This window comes from Vidua chalybeata, chromosome 6 (genome assembly GCF_026979565.1).
Source record: "Vidua chalybeata isolate OUT-0048 chromosome 6, bVidCha1 merged haplotype, whole genome shotgun sequence".
Classification (NCBI taxonomy): Eukaryota; Metazoa; Chordata; class Aves; order Passeriformes; family Viduidae; genus Vidua; species Vidua chalybeata.
In genome coordinates, this window is record NC_071535.1 from 41,209,594 (window position 1) to 41,231,634 (window position 22,041).

The following is a 22,041-nucleotide window of genomic DNA, read 5'->3' on the forward strand; positions in this document are numbered from 1 at the left end:
AGTAAACGCTGCAAAAAGCAAAATGTAAGCTGGCGTGAGTATTAATTACCAATTTCAAGTGCCCACCAGTATTGTCTATGAGTATAATCCTTGCTGATCCAGAAAAGGTCTATTTTAATTCCATCTTTTGTCAAAGCCATGGATGACCACCAGTGCTCCACATATTGGTGCTTTAGGTTCTTAAGGACCAGCCTTACTCTTCACTTAAATCCCAGCAGCAGTGAGACAGATGCAGTAGAAAATAGTTCAACATGACAACTACATTAGGAAACCAAGTTGTAAGGTACAAGCTCTGTACCAAGCTAAGTTTTTGCATACTACATTTTAAAACCAGTATATGAAATGGAAGGTTTACCAAATGTATTTAAGTGACTCCCAACTATTTATCAACCACTATAAAAGTGAAGCAGACCAGTTAACAAAAGTGAATAAAAGCAGCTGCTCTGCACATTAATTGCTCTTTTTTCCTACATCAAATGAAAATTCTTTCCATTTACTTGCACCTGCCTTGCTATTTTCCCCTCCCACAGCTCTACATTAGAAATCTTTGTACTTCATTATCTGAGTCCATGATTTTAGTGCTGGTATTAGACCTTTCATGAAGTGATCTGCCTCTTGGAGTTTATTGAGAGATACAGCTATGCCTGTCTCCAGCCAATAACATTCAGCCTTCCAGGAGCCTTGGGAAGAGCATAAAATCTGACATGCTGTTGGCTCTGTTGACAAAAATTTGACAGGTTCACACGCTTTTAAATAAAAATCTACCCAACAGTAGCACTTGCTCATACCTCTGTCAGCATTCCTAGATAAATGGAAATTACTTGCAATAAAACAGAGGTAAAATCTGCATTAGAACTGCTCATCTTTAGTCATACATAAAAATATTCAGGGATCCTTTTATGAAGTAGTAAGTTCCAGTATTATAAAATTACACTGATATCACAGTTTCTACCACTACCATACTTACTCTTAATTTGCATCAATGAGACAGGAAAAATATTGGGGGAGAAAAAACACGCAGTAACTTCACAAGCATTGTTAGTTCTTTAAAAAGAATCACAAAGAAGCATGTTTAACACTAGAAGCTGCAGACTGGGTTACATGACAGCTGAGTTAGTTAACTTTTCCTTATTTCCTTCTGCCACAAACAGAATCAGACACAGAGGCGCAAGGAATTTTCCAAGGGTACACACAAAATCACTGGCTGATCAGGATTGTCAAAGGCTTTCCTGGGTCCCAGCTCAGTCTGCTCCCAAGGAAAGGCTGTAGCTCCTCTAGATGAACCTGGACTCTTGCAAGTGGCGCATGACATACACAGAGAAGCTGTGAGTTGTTCATAAACAATTTATTTTATTTCAAGTATGTGCCCCTTTTGATTCTGGAGAATCACATCCTCCACCAACCAAAGACGAAACTGATTTGGAAATCTTCCACCTGACTTTTTTGCTGTTGATACCTTGACACCATGTCCCTCCTCCTCCTTGGCAGCTGAAAGTATGGCTCAGGGTGAGCATAAACTTGCACCTTATTCCAAAACGGCTAGAAATACAGTGAACAAAGAATTAGTAAATCAACCACTCAGGGAGGCAGAGGGCTATGAATATACAGACAAATATAAAACATCTTATTGGGATTTTAACCAATTTTTTTTTATCTGCAAGTATGATTAAAAACTACTTTGACTTTAGAGTCCTGCTGTTACCTCCTCCTGATTCCCCCAACAGAAATGAAGAATTCCAAAAATGCTTCATGTTTCTCATATTTTTTAATAAATATTTAAAAGTCTGTTCCTCTCCTTCCAAAAAAGCAGGTAATGTGGTATGGAGTGAACAAGACTGGACAAAGCATGAGTTTCACATGGATGAATTGCTGATTATCTCTTCTTACTATTTGGTATGGTTGTGTGCTTTGCATTTCCAGTGGCTTAGATTATAAGACATGAAGCAAGTTATTTTGGATGCTGATGCCAATCTGAGCATTATGGAAAAACTAACAGCGCCTAGGTCCTGTTACAGGTGGTCATGGACTCATGGAAGTTTCTTGGTTTAATATTTACACGGATGTTTAAAAATTATGGTCTGTGAAATATATTTTCAAAAGATGATCCTCTATTTGACAAAAAATAAAAAAAGAACCCTTGATCCAAATCCCATCTCTTTTTAGTGGTCTTGTTAAAAATTTCAATTCATCAATTTATCTTAGCACACTTAAGAGCAGAATAGAGAATAATGACATTTTTAAAAAAGAGAAAGATGCTGATCTCTAAGGAGACCGTCGCTCTTTTTTCAGAAGTAAATGACACTGAATGGTGCGGATTCGGTTCTTTGCTGGGGCAAACTCCGGCTGAAGCTTTAGTGTTGACTCATACCATTTCATGGCCTTTTCAAACTCCTCCTAAGAAAGAAAGAAACCAGAGTGCAAAGAGTCAGATTCTAAAAACAGTGAACGCATTTCTCTATGCCTTTCCCATCCCAACCAGTTATGCAGCATGATGTGAACAAAAGTAACGATACATAATACGTTGTGATTTAGGATTTTTTTCCTTCTACCATAAATAACTGATATTTTCTTGGGCTAATGACTCAGTTCTGCATAATCCATGGAAAGGAGTTGAGTTATTGCTGAGAATTATTGACCAATGTTATCACATTTTCTTTGTAATAGTACACCTCTGTATTCTTGCTGTGAAAGTAACTTCTAAAAACAGATTTCAGTCAGAATTTGAGTAGATCAAAGCTTTAAAATCATGGACAATGCAAAACCATCAAATTTTCTGAAAAGCTAATATCTTTAGAAACAACCTGAAATTATTTTGAAAAGATTACTCAATAAAAAGAGTAAACGTGAACAAAAACCCCCCAAAACTTAAAGAGCATACAATAGCTAGACAATTTCAATTGATAAGCTGGACTCCAGGCTGGTAGTTAGAAGCATTCATGTGGAAATAGCATCTATTTTTGTATAGGTGAAATCTCATTACCTATGCCACCCTGCTTTTTTATTAATTAGGAAAGCATGCCAACATCCGATAGAGTATTAGAGGAAAAAATGAGAGGAGAAAAGACCCAAAACATTCTGGGGCTTTCAGTTAGTTTCATAACTTATTTTATTCTCTTAAGTTCCTTTTCTCAGTAACTTTAGTTATGCAGTAGAGATAAGATGAATTTCTGGCCATAAAGGCTAAGTAGGTCCAGGTGAGTTGTATATCTTTATTTTTTAAAAAGATGTATTTTAATAGTGTATATAGACAGTATAAAGAAATATGAGTTTAATCTCAAATTATGTTGGGCATTAATAATCCAGATACTGAAAATGAACTTCCCTTGTGTTTGTTCACCACAACTGCGAGTTGGGTTTTACTTATTATTCCAAGCTTAGCTCTTCAAGACAGAGACCAAATTAATCGTTAATTTTCCAGAAATATAAAAATATCCTGTATTTAGATGGGTGGACAATCCAAATTACCAATTTGGATTGGTAGACAATGGTACTGTCTTTACAAAGCTTTGCCCACAGCATTCTTAAGCCAGCTTATAAAAATGTTGGCCTTAAAGTACTAAATGAGAAATAGGGGTAAGATAAGTAATAAAAGTTTTGTCTTTGTAAAGATACTACTTCCTGATGATCATACATAATTTCTTGACTGTTGCTCCTTCAAAATTATTTGTGAGAATAAGACTTTTACATACATGTAAATAGTGTCCCAAAGACAGCCATACCTGGGCAGCAGCACACTCACCATTGCTACATAGACATTTGCCAGTGTGAAATGATTAACCACGAAGTGTGGCGCTATTTCCACTGCCATGGTAGCCACAATGATGGCATCATTCCAGAGTCTGGCGTTGTGGAAGATGTTTGCTAGGCTTATTAGTGGTACATCCTGGAGGAGAGGAGCAACAAACAGTGTCTTTCCATTGCAATTGTCTCAGGATCACCAAGACAAACAGAAGAATCCACCACCAAACTGCACTCATCTGGTTCCTACCCACTTCCCTCTCTTTTGATGTTGAGAATAATGATCCAGACCTATTTTAATACAAAACTGCATTTGAGCCTTTGTGTTTACAAACAAAAAAACCTCACATCCACATCCACTCACAATAGTGACAAACATTACTCTTGGACAGAAAAAACAACTCAACAATTAACTCACTTAAGTGAATGTACATTTAGTTTTTAGAAGCTCTTAGACCATTTTTCCCTCAAAGATGAGGTGCACTCTTTAGAGACAAAAGAAGCTGTTTTGTTTGAATACCCTCCTTCAGGTCTTGTATAAAAGGAAAGGGAATATGAACAAAGGGAAGAAAACATGGTCTAACCATTAGTGCAACAGATGCACCATTTTTTGTCCTGCCTCTGCCACAGAATTGTTATTCTGATGCTGAGTAATAGCTATAAACAAAATTTTCTCAGCTAGACACTGATAGTATGTTCTTTATTTCCTGGATTTCCAGACTGTTACCTTGTCTGACTGAAAAAACTGTAGAGCCCTGGCAGCCACAACAGACTCTCTGGGAGCTGGACCTCAAACCTTCAAAGCACAAAATACAGCTTAGTACCAAGGCTTAGGTGCCTTCAACAGGACAATAAAAAGTTCTGGATGTATGTGATCCCTGATTCCTTAACCTTCACATGTCAAGGAATACCTGTGCTTGACACGTTATTCATGTTTGCAAAGCAGATATTATGGAAGTCATAGTCACAAGAGAACTTCACAGGAAAATTAATTACCCTTTATTTGCATGAGAAAAGTCAAGAGAAAGTAGCCAAAGTGCATAAAAGCAAAGAGGAGGATAAACCAAAATACACAAAATAGCTTTTCATTCAGTGCTAACTCTGAGTAAAAGTTGCAGCTCTATCTTGAAAAACAAGATCCAGAGTTTTCTCTGGAGGCAGCTTCAATATGGAGGACAAAAACAAGCCACAAATTCTAAGAGTCATACCATCTCAAGCAACATTATATCATACTTCTAGAAAAAAGCACTACTTCACCATAATCTTGACAAACTGTAGTTTGCAATTCATAGTTTGACCCTTACAAATCACACAGCTAAGGACTCCTTTCCTGAAGAGCCGACTGCATGGAAAGACAGGAAAATAAGCAAAAGCTGGGTGTGTCAGGTCTTGGTTCCAATCTTGTTTTAAAGGAATAATGCAAATAAACAGAATTATAGGAAACATACCAAGGATGTGCAGTGGGGATGTACATTTCTTAGTTGAGGCATTTCAGCTGTTAATGGCTAAATCCTCCTAATAATATCCTGAAAGCGTGAATTATTTTGTCTCGCAATTTTCAGAGAAAGGTTGAAGACCAAGATGCCAGCAGAGTTTGCATTTTTTCAGGCTGCACAATTTGTTGCCCAGGTCAAAAAGAAAAATCTGCTATGTTGAGTAAGGAGCCTATATTGCATTTATCAGTTTGCTAGGGGGAACTTGGTGTTTAAGAGCAGACATTACAATGCTCAGCACCTGGCAAGGTGAAGGGTACAGAGCACTTCAGCAACTGAAACACTAAAGAGAAGACTGTGTCCAAAGTACTGCCTTTATTTTTTTGAGCAAGGAACTGCTGCACAAAGTCAAGGACTAGTGTACAACTGACATTCACAGCCCAAATGCTTAAGATTCAAGCACTTAAGTAATTCCTTTTGATAATCACCTCTCTAAAAGCACAACCAGAAAACATACTCCCTTCTCTAAAAGCATAACCAGAAAACATACTCCCACATCTTAGGTTAGAAGACTTGTCCAGATGAAGGCTGATGAAGACTTAAAGTCCTAAAATAACAGGAGAAAGTTCAAGTCTGGGATGCCCAGAGGAGGTGTCACACCCACTGAACTGCAGGAAATTCCACTGAACCTTTTCTGCAGTTATCTTAAGAGACAGTCTAAACGAATGATGAAAATCTTGTTTTCACCTCAACCAGCTAGTATCTAATACATTACAAACACCTGATATATAGTGTTGGCCTTAACAATAGTCTGTGAAAGCTCTGCTGTGATAAGCAGAACATTCTTTCACCTGAACAGTGGGCACACACACGTGTACACACCTTCATGTGATGGGGTGCATAGTGCAATGCTTGCCGTAAACAATCAATTGCCTTCTTTCCTTGGCCTTTCACCCTCCAGTAAAGAGCTGCCATGCTAGAGAGAACCCATGAAGTCTGATTCTGGCAAAAGAAGAACACAAAAAAATACCATGTAAACACCGGTAGTGAATACTCTTCCCACCTTTCGGTCTTCCAACTTACTTGATGTACTGAGGTAGAGGATGTTACTTTAAAAGAGCATTAAACTATTTCAAAGCAGCAAAAAGTTTCTGACAACATATATGCAACAGCAAGGTAAATGAGACTGCCAAATTCCAAGCGCAACATCATTTCCTTAGGAACAGAACAGCAGTTAAATAGCTTTCAACAGCAACAACAGTTTCAGCAGCCACAACAGCTTCTAACCAGCTCTCTGATGCTGAGCATCTATATGTGCACACACATTACCCAACATATAGGAAAAAACTTAGCTAAATTAGCTGATTGGATCTGTAGGCTCCCTGCAGTCACTGGAAAGAAAAAGGATGCCCTGGGATGCAGCTCAGTCCAGAAGCCTGCCAAAGCCCAGCCTCTATCTGGCTGATTCCCAAGCCCTGTGTTACAAAGGAAAATACTGAGAATTCTGTTTCTAATCTCTGCACTAAATATTCAGCTTATTTGGATAAATCCTGGTGTCTGCAGGGGAAACTAGCATGTAAGTGAAAAAGCTAGTATACCTCTAAAGTGAAAAGAAACTAGCTCTTGTAATGTGAGGATAAGAATAATGTCTTTACTTTCAGGGGATGGACAAAGCTATATTGGAAATAATTTCAAAGTACAGCAAGTACCTCAGACAGTTTTTGGTCCAAGAGGCTAGAGGCACCAAACTATTTTCATTGAGCCCTCTTTTCCACAGTAGTTTGGGATATTGTCCCTACTAGTTGTAAATAGAGAACAGCAATCCCTGACATTCCTGTCTGCTTTGTGGGTCCTGTGAAAATTATGTCCCTAATCCTCTCATCCTAGGGTTCGCAACTGAGGTCCTTTAGCTAGAAAGCTTGGATTGGGAGAACAGGAAATGCAGGCTTGCACATGGTACCACACCTCTGCTGGAACCCATCTGACACTTCAGGCCAACACTGCACCAGGTAGAAGCAGAAGGCTGAAATAACAGGAAGCCCCTTTGAGCTGACAGCAGCATGCCAGGAGTATTACTGGAGAGGGGAGACATGACTTAACTCCAATCTCCATAAGCTCCAGGTCAATGTAGCATAAAGAGAAAGAAGAGGGTTGAGAACTGTTGAAATAGTTTAATAAATCAACAATCAGCAATGCTGCTCACTACAGGGCAGGAAACACTGGGACATCTGACAAGCTTAGGTTTCAGCAGGGAGATATGGAAGACACTTGATGGTATAAGCATAGGCTATACCTCAACAAAATACCTGTGAGGGCATTACAGATGCTAAATAGACACAAATCCTTAGTCCAAGCGCTAATACGTTCCTTGAGCAGGATTTCAGACAAAAGATTTGAGACCGGATTGACCACTACGCCAATCATGAGCAGTAAGCCCACACTTCTCATCTTCTCCTTTACACATACCTTTTCCAAAGCTTTGGCTATTCGAGTACCAACTTGTTCTAGTGACTGTGGTGAGTCGTGGTCTTTGCCAAGATTCTGTAGGACCTGTGGAAGAGGACGTAAAAGTGCTTAGATGCTGGAACCTGGTAAGAGATGTCCCCTTGCTTGTTGGCTGCTTTTTTGCCTGGCGTTTTACAAATGCTGTAACCTGCTTCAACCTAAACACCACTGTCTATCTTGAGTTGATACTACCTGTATAACACAGTGCTATAACTCCATGGCACTGAATACTAAGAGTATTCTGAGTTGGATTTGCCTTCACTAATTCATCCACGAAGAGCTATAAATACAGAGACACTAATGGTGTTTTAGGATTTCCCTCGGGCAGACTGTAGATGGCTGGGAAAGCATTCTGGCAAAATTTCATGCTGCACTGTTCTTACAGTTTTATCCAGGCATTCACTCACTGAAAGTCACCTCTGGAGACAAGGCACTGAGCTAAATGCACCTTGAATCTGCCACGGTATGGCCACTTCTGTGTGACGGCCTTTAGCTCTGGCATACCTCTTTCAGCTGACTTTCTCCAGTGTAATGCAAGCTGGCCCGACTAGAGACACCTTGCAGGTGGTCCAAAGTATGCATACTGGCTGGGAGGTTTGAGTTACAAAGGGGCTCCATGGCTGGTTCCTGCAGCTGTGTGGCAAAATCAATGTGTTCTGTAATGCTACAAATATCATAAAACAAGTCAAATTAGTTAAGAGAACAGAATAGTCATTAGAAAGCTCTCTAGTGAAAGTAAACTGCCCAGAATCTGGCAGAATCTCATTTGAGTAGCTCAAGAAGCAAGAGAAACTGGATCTTTCATCTGCACTTGCACTTTTCAAGTCTAACTGATGAAATTCCACATGATGTTTTCAAACTTAGAAATCCTGGAAGTTCTTCCTAACATAAAATCTTACACACAGTGAAGACCATGTTTACACACACTGAAGACCATGTTACTGTCCTGCTTTGTGTAAGGAACTTACTTAGGGCTCATATCCAAGATACTCACTCAATGTTTTTAGCAGAAACAGCAAGCCACGTGCTGGCTACAGTTGTAAGCTCTACCCTGCGGAGTTTCAGGCATTCATCAGGACTTGGCCAGCCAAGGCTACGGTAGTCACGCCTTTTTCCTTAAGAAAGTAAAACAAAAATAGAAGAAACTTTCTGGAAGGAGAAAGACATTCTACTTCAGTACAATTACTCTTAAAATACTTTATGCCAGTGGGTACATCCCCTACATTAGAAAAGTCACTGTCTTGCAGAGACATTTCTTTACGAACATTCCTGAATCTAAATGGACTGAATGGGACCAGTAGCACGTACAGACAGAACCAGATTGTGCACAAGACAGATTAGGAGATGAAGTTTCAAACCTGTTTCATTACCCTTTTTCCAAAACTACAGATTAAGAACAATTGCCAATCTCATTTACAGGTAATGCCGCTATTTAAATGTCCTTAAACCAAATTTGTGAGTCATCATTAATGTTCTACAGCTACAGCTGAAAACTAATAAAAGTTGACTGGTCTATCTGTTGACAGTTCCAGGTGAAAAATACTGCCAATACTGTTCAATGAGTATTGTCTAAGACAATCAGTGGCTTTTACTGTGTTCTTACACTCAAGATAGAAACCTTCCTGAAACTATTTAACACTTATACTTTTGCTCTCCCATTTTCAGAGAAGCAAAGCAAGGCAGGGAAAGGTTAAGTAACTTGCTTTATGTTAACTAACAGATCACTAAGAGAAACATGAACCTGATCTTCACATATGAACTAAAGCCTACTGAAATCTCTCCCTCAAATTTGGTGGATACTGTATCAAGTCCTACGAAACTGGCCTGTGTTAAATGTTAGGAAACATCCTCCTCTCCTATCAGAAACATGCAAACTATTTGGAACATAAGAAAAATTCACTACAGCAGTAGATTTGCACAGTGGGAAGCCAAGTTTAACAACATGCCAGTCTATCAAACCAGCTATGTAAACAATATTTCAGTATTTATTTCTAGCTACATGAAATTTTGCCCATTTGGATGCAATGCCTATTCTTCATCCAAGTTACAGTAAACCACTTAATCATATTTTGCAAATAATGAAGAAGTCTGCAATATCATGTATTTTGTAAAATATTGTGATAAAAGGGAAATTAATTTTGAAATACACAGGGGAATTTCAAAGGGAAATGGTCAGTTCTCATCACCACCACTGTGAACTATCCTACTGCAAGCTCTTACTGGCACGAAAAGCAACGGACATAAAGAGGTATGGAAATGCTACAGACATAGTTCAGTAGTCTGGGAAGGAATGAAACCCAAGTCAGATACCATCATTCCTCCGTTCTACCAAGAACTTCCCAAGTGATCTTCAATTTGTTACTTAAATTTGGATGATTTAGTTCTTGCAAAGAGGATGCCAGCAGACCCTGCCTCACAGGACTGTTGGGAAGATTACTGTACAATCGAGGGACGCTATGTAATAAAGCCTCAAAAGTAACTCAGAGGGAAAGAAGATAAACATTGAGGAAAGGACAGGTGTGTGCTCTGTTTTCATGTATTCCTTCCCTCCCCATTTAAATATTTAATTCAATAACCTACATTTGTCAGTTGCTAAAAAAATGCAGTTGTTAAAGATTTAATGTAAAAGCCTTCAAAATGTGAAATCACTTTCCAGGTCATCAAATCATCAAGGACTAAGATGCACTGTAGAACTCTGCTTACACATTAGTCCCACAACATTAAGATTTTAGCTCCATTAAAAGGTAAGAAAAGAAGTATAGGGGTCAATTACTTGGGTTTTATTCTTTGGCACCATATTAACAGATTATTCTCCAATTCCTCTCATTCAACTAGCAAAAACTCCATCTGCCTCTCAAAAATCTCATCTGTGTTGGTGCAGAACTCTACTCTTCTGTAACTACACTGTTTTGGAAGACAGATTCCAAGTTTTCCCTTATAATATTACCAAACAATCATAGCAGAACACTTGATTTTTATTTATTTACTTCATTTTTATTAGACTGAGCTTTCAGCTCTTTCTCTTTGAGTTGCATGTCTTCTGCTTAGCCAGAAGTCAGTACAAACTCTTATTCTGCATCCTGATAAACTAACTCCTCTGCCCATTCAGTTTATCAAAAGAGATCACCAAAGTCCCCTCTTTCTTTTACAACTTCTACTCACAATATCTACCTCTTTCATTCTCCACTCTCACCACCTCATCCCCAGAAGTTTTGGAAATTAACTAGAAAGTTTTCATTCAACACATAAAGTTAGGCTGCACTTCATCAAGAAAGTGCTGATGGAAGAGATTTCTTGTTTTTCCATGCACTCATCTAGAAGGGACATTTCACTATGTAGTTTTTGTAATGCTTACTTTCAGCAATAAACCAGTGTAACATAAAGGCTGCAAAGGAAATAAACCATAGTAATACAAAAGCTGCAAATGATTTGCTTTCTCTAGAAGTTGCAGGTTACCTATTGGTCCAGGAGAAGGTATCTTTGGTCCACTGATCTCTAGAGCAGTTTGGTAGAAGTTCTCATTTTCTGCATTAGTCCCTTCTTCCACATTTCTCCCAGGTGGCTCCTGAAGATCCAAGGTTTCAACTTTTGGTTTCTTTAAACGTTTGACCTGAAAAGTGATCTACCAAAAGAATAGTATTAGCAAGGTTAACAGTAAGAAACACCATGACTGTTGTCAGCTCCAATGCACTACTTTAGTCCAAAGATGTTACAGATGAGATCTTTGTCTCTCTCTTTTCCTCCCCATCTCAACTCATTCTTAAAGCCTGCTCCTTTTCACTGCATCACACCATGCAAATCAAATATACAACTTCTGACCTCCAACACAGGAGAAAATCAATTTAACTGCTAGAGAACTGAAAGGCATTTTTCATTACATATTTTACTGGTAAGATGATGACAAGAGGGATTTCAGTGTTTTCATGCTAACTAGAACTTTCGGTTAAAATCTTATTTTATTTTCAACTGTGAGCAAGAAGTTGGTGATCGATTGAAACTACTTGCTCATTTCACACCAGCCATCAGTGACTATGTCTTCTAGGCTCATAGGGGAAGTTCACAGACCTCTATCTCCCAGTGCTAAACCTCTTGAACTGTTCTCATCTTTCCCTTGCCCACAACATTTAGGCCAAGATTTAAGTAAACTAACTCAAACTCACCCATTCAGCTTCATCATCATCACCACAGTCCCCAAAACAGGAGCTAGCAAGTCCATCCTGAGATCCCTTCTTCAGGACCCGGATTCCCTGCAAGTCCATCCGACGACCTTTTACCTCCAGTGCCCCTTCAAAAGCTTCCTGAGGCCAAGAATTTTCAAACTCATCCACCAAAGCCAGCATCTCTTCAGATATCTGATCATCTTCTAAACCCTCCACTCCTTCTGAACCATTGCTTTCTGCAGTGACTGTGTCTAAGAGGGAATACCATTAAAAACTTCAAAAATTATTTTCCCTGTGCTTTCACAAATTGTACAAAAAGAATCTTTTTTTCTGTGACCCGACTTTTCCACAACCCAAGTATCACTGACTACTCACTGCACACTGCAGAGAGAACTAGTCAATGCAGACCTCCTCACCACAAATAAGCATCCCTGTTGTGCTTGGAGAAGAATGGTGAAGACAATGAAACTAGTTTATGGTTACTTGTTACTTTATGGACAGAGAGGGGCAAACATAGCTTCTCAGTGGAAAACAGACAGCTTTTCTGAAAAATCTAGAAACCATTTTATTTGCCAGAACTGATTTTGTAAGGCTGACTTACTTTCCAGTCTCAAGAAGGAGGGATCCCTCACTGAACTCTGAGTAAGGACTTCTGGATCTTCTGTACCTCCCTCAGAGTGTCCTTCTGTCATTGCTGTAGCTGACTCATAGTGGCCATCAAAGTATTTCTCCTTGCCATAACTGCCATCTGGATTTTTCTCATGACAGTGGCCTGAAAGAGAGAAATTTAATGATATACCATGAGAAAAAACTCCTCCTGGATACAAGTGGAGAAGCTGTATTGTGGAAACTATCATCTTCTAGTTTTCTGTAGATTTTCTATGTTGTTAATCTATGGATTAAAAGAATAATTCTGCAAAGTATGAAAGACTTCATTCAGTGATTAAAAAACTGATCTGCTCACTGACAAGGGAGATAATGTAAAACAGTTACAGGAAACTGTGCTATGAGATATATGCTGTGAACTACTTATGCAAGAAAAATCAGCTACTTTTCAAGGGAAGGTTGCACAGGAGATGAGAAATTACTGTTTGCTGGTACCCACTCCAAGGAACACTCCCAAGACATGTTTTAGTGACAATGCACCATATGAGGTGTTTGCCTGCCACACGAATTTTCACTTAAGACACCACAGTGGTCACCATGCTTACGTGCAAGAGAAAAAGGGCCAAGGCAGACTGATCTGGGAATGCCAGACTGACCTTCTATGCCAGCAGACAGCATGTTGGTATGACTAGTTCATGAAACAGAAAAACAAAAGCTAAGAGCTTTAATCTGTGCAAAAAATCAGAAGTTTATACAGCTGAAAATTTAACATCTATAATTTTGTGCTCAGGTTACAAGTCCACATTCCACCAAATGCAAAGATCCAGGAATAACATTGGGAAAAATCCAAATGTAGAGTCAGTAATAAGCAGAAACAAAAAAAAGCACACATTTGCAACAGTAGCCTTTGAGCATCCTTTAGTACCATATAAGCACTCAAACACTTTAAAGGGTGGCCACCTGCATCTTTGTAACAATACTTTTGATAATAAGTACATTTTAACAACAGATCCCAGATTTTCTCATAGTAATTACTTTCCACGGCCAGAGGTGCTTAGGGAACACAGCTAATGACACCATTCTCCACACGTGCTGGGAACTGCCCTGAACCCCAAGGCACAGCTACAGGGCTGACACACAGACTGGGGGCACTTGTCTCATCACACAAGAAACCTGGCCCCACTGAGGAAAACGTATTCCATGTGCACAGCTACTGCTCTAAAACCCTTCCTTCCTTTATTTCAATCACTTGTGAGTGAAAATAGTATACATATACAAATGAATTAAGAAGCCCACAGTAGAATAAACTAAAAATTAAATGCATTAGATTCTCAAGTATATTCCCCATTCTGCCTTCTGAGTGCAAACTGTATTTCTCCATGCATATGGGAAGCATTTTTTTTTCAACCAGAAGCATAAAATAACAAAAATGTGAATAAAGTACATCAGTGACCTCTTTCTACTTCACACAATGATCCTATATTACAAAGGATAATTCTAGGTTTTATGCCTTTATCAGGCCAGTGGGATGAGAGGATGGTTCTAACTCTCATGTAAGGTTAACCTGTTCCACTGCTTCTCTGCAAAGTGAAACTACAGCTTTTAGCTCTCTGCTTCTCCATCTGGGATCACTCAAGTATCATCTCTGGAGGAGAAACAGACCAGTATTTTCTCTGTGTGAGTGACCAAAATCAAACAAATTAAACTAGATTTATAAATCCTTTGGGAAAACTATTTCCTGTCCTAGCTTTTCTGCTGTATGTAAGAAGACAAACATTGTTATGAGTAAATATATAAAACAGAAGTAGTTAACTTCATGAACTCTTCTAATATCCATCCAGTTATACTCAGCCTTTCCTACTCTATCATTGATTCTTTCTTCAATCCCCTGCCCACCTCTCCCATTCTGCCAATAAAAAACTAATTCTTAAATTTTTAAATGAAACTAATTGGTTTCATTAAAAAAGAAAAAAAAAGAAAGATAAAACAATCATTTCAATATATGGAGAGCCTCACATTTAGTTATGAGAAATGGTGCACACAGAACACTTAAGTTGCCCCCACTTGACATCAACTCAGCCTGATTTCAATGCAAGTCAGGTGCTTCTTAGAAATGTGATGGCCACAATTCCCTTTGCTGAAGATCCACTCATCATGAGTATAAAGAAAGAAGCAGAGGCGTTAAAACCCAGACTATTTTTAATTGAAATTAAAATGCCAAAAAGAATTTTAAAAGTTGGAAAGCACAAGCAGAAGGAAAAAAAATTGATGGCGCTTAAAATTCTACTTAACACCAACTCTGTTAATATTAATTTACAAATACTGACAGCTAAAAACATGCTAGATGACTGTGCTGGCTTTCTTGGGATCTGAGAGCTGCTATATATAGTAACCTGAGTGACCTAATTTTTTCAAATTGCTGCTTTCAGTTGTCTGATATTGCTGGAGACAAAAATGCTAGTTGAAAAACCAATGGAAGTTGAAGATCTCTAGTGAGTGAACCATGAAGCTGGTGGTACTGAAATACTACAAGCTTCTGTCAGCCAGATGCCTGAAACCCACCAGGAAGTCCAGTGGAGAAGAGTGTAAGACCAGCAAGGGAACAACACAGCCCCAGACTCCAGGCACATTAAGTCTGTAGAACTTTGGGTGCATCACTGCGATGCTTACAGCACCCTTGTCATGTGAAGGACAAAAGTCACCACTGACCTAAAAACGCCCAGCTATTTATTATTAATATTTCACATATATTCCGGCTGTCTAAATCAGCACATGTGAGTTTCAGGTGTAAAGTTCTGACACAGTGTTATTACAAAACTTGGAAGTCTAAAATTTCTACATCATATTTGGTAAGTTCCGCTTACTCCATCTTGAAAATTTACTAGAGAAGGATCACTTTCTTGCTCATTTATTTTCTGAGATCAGCTGTTGTCACTCTTCCCATTGATTCTGTAGAACTAAGCAAGCTCAGAGGGAAGTGGATCTTCCCTCCCTTAAGAGTCTGCCTTACCTTATGTATTATGAGACCTGGTTACTAAATGCCAGACAGTAAAACAAAAATCATAGTGATGATACAAACAGGTGTCTGGGCCTTTATTTAAGTGATGTAAGTAACAGAAACAGTCTGTACCAGAAAACCCCCACAGACTAGATCCTAATTTACAAAGGAAAACCTCTGGAGAAAAAAGCAAATACAAACTCTAAACTGAAGCCTTGAGACCCTGGAGACTAAAAGCAGAACACAGCATTGTTTATTAAAGGACTCTATTCCCATATTGTTACAATTTGTAATTTTTTTGGCCAACGTGAACATACTTGTGCAGCATTAGCACAAACCAAACTTTAAATATAGGAAACATTTGCTAGATTATCCATCCCATTTAGTATTAACCACCTTCATGATTTTCAGGACCCCTCTCAAATGTCCACTGAAGCTGTGGTAACTACTGCAGTTGGTAGGGCAGAAAAACCTTAGACAAAAAGTTAGGCTCAAGTGCTTTAGGAATGGGGTGAACTCTTAAGCTGAAATCCACTTAGCATAAGGAGGGAAGCACCCAGAGTGTTGACATCTGTCATAGGGAAGGAGAAATATTAGGAAGGAGAAGCAAAGCAGTAGCTGAAGAGTTGCTCCATCTATGAATGGGTAACAAACACTTATTCTGAACCATATTTAATGTTGCCACATTTCTCAGAAAAGTTACACCTGGAAACCATTATGAACTTTCCTCACTACATATGAACTTTTCTGGTGCTATGGTTAATTTTTTTTTTTTTTGTCTAAGAGCAAATTTCTGTTGATTTAGGTGGCTCCAGATGCTCAGATTGAAAGCCACTCACCTAAGGCAAGGAAAGAAATGTGGGAAGTAGGGAAAAGAGGAAAGATAACAAACAACATCCCCAGAGTATCACAAAGAAGTGCTGCACTTTGAGTAAGGTCTTCAAAAGTAATCAAACCTCACCATTAAATAAGGCACTGATTGTTCTAAAAATGCAAATTAACTGCCACTGTAGCTGTTTGTTTCTTGTGGTACATCTGACAGAGAGAACGAGGCCTCATTAAATATTTTCACTGTTTGATTCCTATATACCAACTAAAGATAGATGATTTGGTGTCATCAATAGCATTAGAAATAAAAAGTAAAATTACCTCCAAGTGTCTTTGGTCAGCACAAAATTTTTCCTGACATTTAGCTCTTTGTCAGGGCAGAAACTGAAAAAAAAAAGCCTATGGCATTCCTAACTCCACCACCTATGTTCCAGCATCCTAGGTTTATGAAAATTACTGAGTCCTAACTTCTAATGTTATACAGACTATTCCCTTGAATTTTTTTCGGTACATATTTAGAAATTACAGTGGCAGAATAATGCCTCAGAACTAAAAGTCAAGTCATTTTAAACTGAGGTACTGATTTTTTTTTTCCCTACTATTTGGAATAAACAGAGCTGTATTATCTCCTGAATTATTACAAGAGTCAAGGACTGTTGCTGTAGTCAGTGACTTGCATTAGGTTTGGCAAAATGCATGTTATTTGGAGATATGTGTCACTTAAATGATTTGCCTCTTTATGGGTAAACACAGCCACAAGAGAACTGCACTTAATACAGATGTAAGTCAGCCTAATACCTGAGTTGTCAGAGTAGAGAACAAACTTAAACCAAACTGCTAACACAAATTACTGACTCCATACTTATTTTTTATGAATGCTTAAAACTAGTATTTCCCACAGTGAAATTCAGTAAAGACAGGTCTTTTTTTTTTTTTTTCTTTTTACAGCAGGAATGACATACCACTGAGCTCAATGGAAGTAAGTTTCAATCACTGCATGCAGATGAACAGACATATACAGACATCTCAGCATCAGTGCATCACTAGTCTTCTCTTTACTTCTGCACTGCTTACACAGATGCAGATACACATAAGTAAAAGGAGGGGGTGTATTACCACTTTACATATGAGAATGAGCAATGATGCTGCTTAGAGGTCATGTGAAAAATATGGGTGTGCTCACTACTTGAGTGACGTATATTTACAATTAGGCTAAAATATATTAATTACAGAAATTAAACTGAAACCCAGCACATCGACACCCATCACTTTTATAGAACCAGTCCTGATCAGTGCTTTGTGTCACAGGCAATATAATTTACCAGAGTTTACAAAAATAATCTAGAATGAGAGAATTCACCTACCAGAACCTTTTGTGGATCTAGAACTACTGGGATCTCAGTCATCAACATTTGGGCTAAACGAGCACCTTAAGAACTGTCTTACTTTCTGCACCACAGTGACTCTGTTGCAATCTGACATTAACAAGCCAGGCAGTGTCACAGGGAAGTGCTGTTTGGGAGACCATCCTCTAGACAACATAAAAACATGAACTTTGACTTTCATGGCAACGCTAACACTGTTTAATTTTTTACCAGTGTTTAATTTTTAATTACCCTGATCTTTCAAGGTGAACATGGTAATTTCCTAAAGATCTTCTGAGACATTAAGAGCAACCATGTTATTCCAATCACATATAAACATATATTTGATTGCAAAGCATTTGCTAAGGGAAAAAATCCAAGCCACTTATTTTGACATGAGTTTTAAAAGCAGTAGGATGAGCAGTAACTACAGAAGAGACCTATCTTTAGCAGCTATTGCTGCTCTGCTCGCCTTAATAATAAATTAACATGGTTTTATTTAGATTTTGCTCTAAAATTAATGCAGTCCTTTTCTTACTGTTTCAATTAAAAAAAATACATGTTTCAAAATGAATCCCACGATTGAGCTCTGAAAGCAGAAACTGCGCAACACTTAGGACTGAACAGGTTAGCCAAAGGTCACAGGCCATAACTGCTGAACTGTACAACAGTACTGCAATACAACTCCAGAAGCAATACCAAAGAAATTTGTTGCTTTCCACACACACAAGCAAGTTGTAAAAAAATACAACTAAAAGAATATCTGGTTAATTTTTAGTGAAAAATGATCACCAAATGATAGAGCAGGTACGTAAAAGGAGAAGAAAAGTAGAAGTTTTAATTAGAATTAGCTGGCTGTGCAATACTGATCTGTGAATGTTTGCTAGGCCTGTATTTAGTTCAAGAGAAATACATCAGATTTAGCATACAATCACCGTGCTTTCAGCCACACATTACTCAGCTCCAGAACAGTAACACCAGTGGACCTCCAGTGCCTTTTACAGTTTTAACACACTGGATAAACCACTAAAAAGATGTATCTACTATGCACATATCATTACAGATTCTGTTCTGGATAACAAAGACAGATTGCACTAGGTTCCCACTCTGATGAAGCTAAGTATCCATATGGGTACTGGAAAAGAATGTCGAGTGTAGCACCCAAATTCTGAACTAAGCTTTTAATGTGTTTTCTCCCTACATACAAACACTATTTGTTAATTTTTAGCTTTTTCCTTTAATATAAATCCTCCTTTGAAAAGCCAGAATTTACAAGACAAAAAGAAACATTTTCAAAGGACAGGACAAACTGCTGATTGAAAAAGTGAAGTATTAAAAACAAATAATGAAAAGCAAAATGAAGTACTTTAAAAGCTGACTTTCATAAATTCCTCCCTTTAATAGCAAGTGGCCCTTCTTCAAAGATGATGAGAGGTGTGTTCAAAAAGGAATAGTCAAAGAACACATTACATAAAAAGCTTTCATTTGATGCATAGCAAAAAACAGGATGATCATTTATGCCATCAAAATTTAGACCAAAGCACACAAAATCAAGCCTACAGAAGTTCTTTCTTTTTTATTATTTATTCCAACAACAGTTTTCCAGTTAAGAGGCTTATATGGTAAAACTCTTCTCACTCGCAGGAAGTTTTAAAATCTGATTTGTAGCAAAAAAGCTGCCTCTAAATTGGCTTAGCTATAGATATAAAGGTGATCTATTTGTCTCATCACAGCAGTTCCGATTAAACCTTCCAAAACATACAAATGCCAACAATACAGAACCAGATTTCTTGATCATGTTGAGAGAAATATCTCACTACTACATAACAGACCAGTCCCTGACGAACAGATACAAAAATTCTCCTTATGAAATATAAAGAACTGATAAATAAAACATGTGAAGAAATTAAAGAGAAAGACAAACCTATTTAAAATAGAACGTAATGCAGTTTAGTAAGGGACATGCATGCAAAACACCCTGAAGAATTCAGCAGGCTACTCTATGACAGAGTAGAAAATATTCATCTTCCTCCCAGCATCACAGAGACTGATTACCTAAAGTCTTCACTCTTCACCCACTAAAATAGGAACTTATTTTTTTCACGATGCACATCTAGAAGCAGAAACTTACTCTGTGATTCCAGGAATAGGACATAAAACAGAAACATCTAAATATCTATATGCAAAACCTCCCAGTCCTGTCAGTGAATAAAAGAAGACTGGAAAATGTCTCTTTCAGAGGACCCTGTTTCTATGTATAGAGCAGGAAGGTAAGTAGCCCTCCAGTCTGAATTTCAGTCTGTGCCTCAAGGGTAGTGTTTTTTTCTGCTTGCTTGTTCTGAGGAAAGAGAGAAAAAAACCAAGAGAAGTAAGCACATAAAAGTTCTGAAGACAAAGGCTTGTCCTCAGTGACTTCTCCCTGGGCCAGATTTTTTTACTGTAGGTAAGAAAATAGTTACTTATTAATTTGTCACCTGCAGCAGATTCCAAGATAAAGCTTGCTGTGAATAGTAAATGACTAATATTTACAGCCCTGTACACAATACAATTCTGAAATCTGTTGATGATTAAGCAAAAGACAATTCTTAGTTTAAGTGTCACTAGCATAAGCGAAGCCTACCTACAGTGGCTTTTTCTTTGAGCTTTCTAATCTTTCCTCTTTTCCATGTATCTATTATGTTAAGCATCACATATTTTGTAGATCCTGTTAGATCCTAAGTATCTATGAACTCAAGTCTAAAAAGGACTTTAAGTACAACAGTAACCTTCTACTGAGAAATGGTATCAGATACTTGAACTCCATGAGAGTTAGAAACTCCACTATGGGTTACTGTTAGTTTCCCACTTCTCTGAATGCATGGGATTGAAACTCCAAAGCCAAGGAAAGGCCTTATGTGTGTCTCTTGATAATGATTTTGTCTGTGAGGTTTGCATCATATACAGGAATTTAAACAATATACCACAGGGACCTGATTACATGTTTTTTTTAATTCTGAAAAACTATTTTGATAGGCTGTATTTATGTTTATCTGCTTATCTCTTTACTAGGTTACACTGCTCAGCAAGAGCAGATTCATAGTCAGACTCGATCCATGACAATTTATAAATTTGTTTGGGATAGATATCCATGCAACTGCTCCTCCTAATTGGACATCAAAGCAGAGGTACTGATCACCCAAACATCATACCAGGGTTAACTGGTCAGGTAGGCCTGTCCCTTACTAATCTAAGAGAGCTTTTAAGTGCTTGACAGTTTGCCTGACAGGGCACATTCTACACAAATCCATTAAAAAGCAGAACTGTTGCTGTAAATAGGATAAAAAAAATCCTAGTGTTGATGGTTGTGATGATCAAGATTAGCCTTAAGTAAGGAATACCTGCAGAAGGTTATGTTTGACAAGAATACTGCCAACCACTCTAAATTAGAATTCAACAAGAAAACTCTCTCCTCACACTGCCAGAACAGTACAAAGCCATAGAATAGTTACTGCAGAAAGACTAAAAATTTTTGCAAGAATGTCCCTTTTCCCCAAAATGGTTACATTCAAAAAGTTTCAATCTCTTCCTCTAGGTAAATGCTGAACTGTCCTAGTTTCAGTCTCTAGTAGCCAGAACAGATGATAGATTTAAAGCTTTGAGGACAGTCAGAGCACAACACAAACTCACATGAACCAAGCAACCAACCTTAAAAGGAAAAAACAAATCAATAAAGCAGACAGATCAGGGGTAGTTAAGTGCCTGGCAGTACGTGGCTCAGCATGCAATGCTCATTTTAATCTGAGCACATGGCATTGCATGCTGCTTCCAGACAACCTCCGCATGACTCATTACAGGCTGAGGCCACACATTACCACTTTACAAGTTCTCAGATTTAGGCCAAGTGAATACAGCCTTCAAGGTCTAGGCCAGCTGCTAATGACACTAAACTACACATTATCATTTTCTCATATGTGCTTCTTTTCTCTTCCAAACATGCTTTAACCAACTCACTAATTCAGTGTGTACAGCTCAACTATGAACATGTTTGTGAAACTACATCTCCCTGGAGATGTAGCTGGGGAATTACTATTCCTACTAAAAAGGCTGTTGAACATATGCAGTAGTTGGAACTTTTAAAATAGGTCCAGCTCTAGGTGGTGCATCCAATTAAGGTTCAGTAAGAAATTTTAGCAGCTACATGTAAGTAACTGCCACTGGCAAAGACATACTCTCAAACAGAGGGGAAGACAGAGTCACAAATTTCTCATTTTCTCTACATTCTTGTCACAGAAAAGCACCACACTGCAAAGAAATGTTAATACATCTGATAATTGAAAGTATCAACTTTTGAAAACTTAGTTGGAGAGGGAATCTTTTCCCTTTGAGCAATGCCTGATGTTTCTCCTCCTCCTACATGAACATGTAGCTAT

The 22,041-nt window shown here is 38.2% G+C and overlaps 1 protein-coding gene across 4 annotated transcripts in view; it reads right to left on the minus strand.

Moving 5' to 3' along the window:
* Window positions 1-1,326: 1,326 nt before the first annotated feature.
* Window positions 1,327-22,041, minus strand: part of TTC17 (tetratricopeptide repeat domain 17) — a 55,648-nt gene continuing 34,933 nt past the window's right edge. The window contains exons 17-26 of one of the 4 annotated variants that reach the window (XM_053945464.1): window positions 12,438-12,608; window positions 11,837-12,087; window positions 11,133-11,298; window positions 8,671-8,791; window positions 8,181-8,340; window positions 7,638-7,721; window positions 6,054-6,173; window positions 3,740-3,883; window positions 2,234-2,394; window positions 1,327-1,539 (exon numbers count right to left, since the gene is read on the minus strand). In XM_053945464.1, coding sequence (XP_053801439.1) covers window positions 2,263-2,394; window positions 3,740-3,883; window positions 6,054-6,173; window positions 7,638-7,721; window positions 8,181-8,340; window positions 8,671-8,791; window positions 11,133-11,298; window positions 11,837-12,087; window positions 12,438-12,608 — 1,349 coding nt within the window. In that variant the 3' untranslated portion in view covers window positions 1,327-1,539; window positions 2,234-2,262. The other 3 variants (XM_053945463.1, XM_053945465.1, XM_053945467.1) reach the window with 3 other exon arrangements.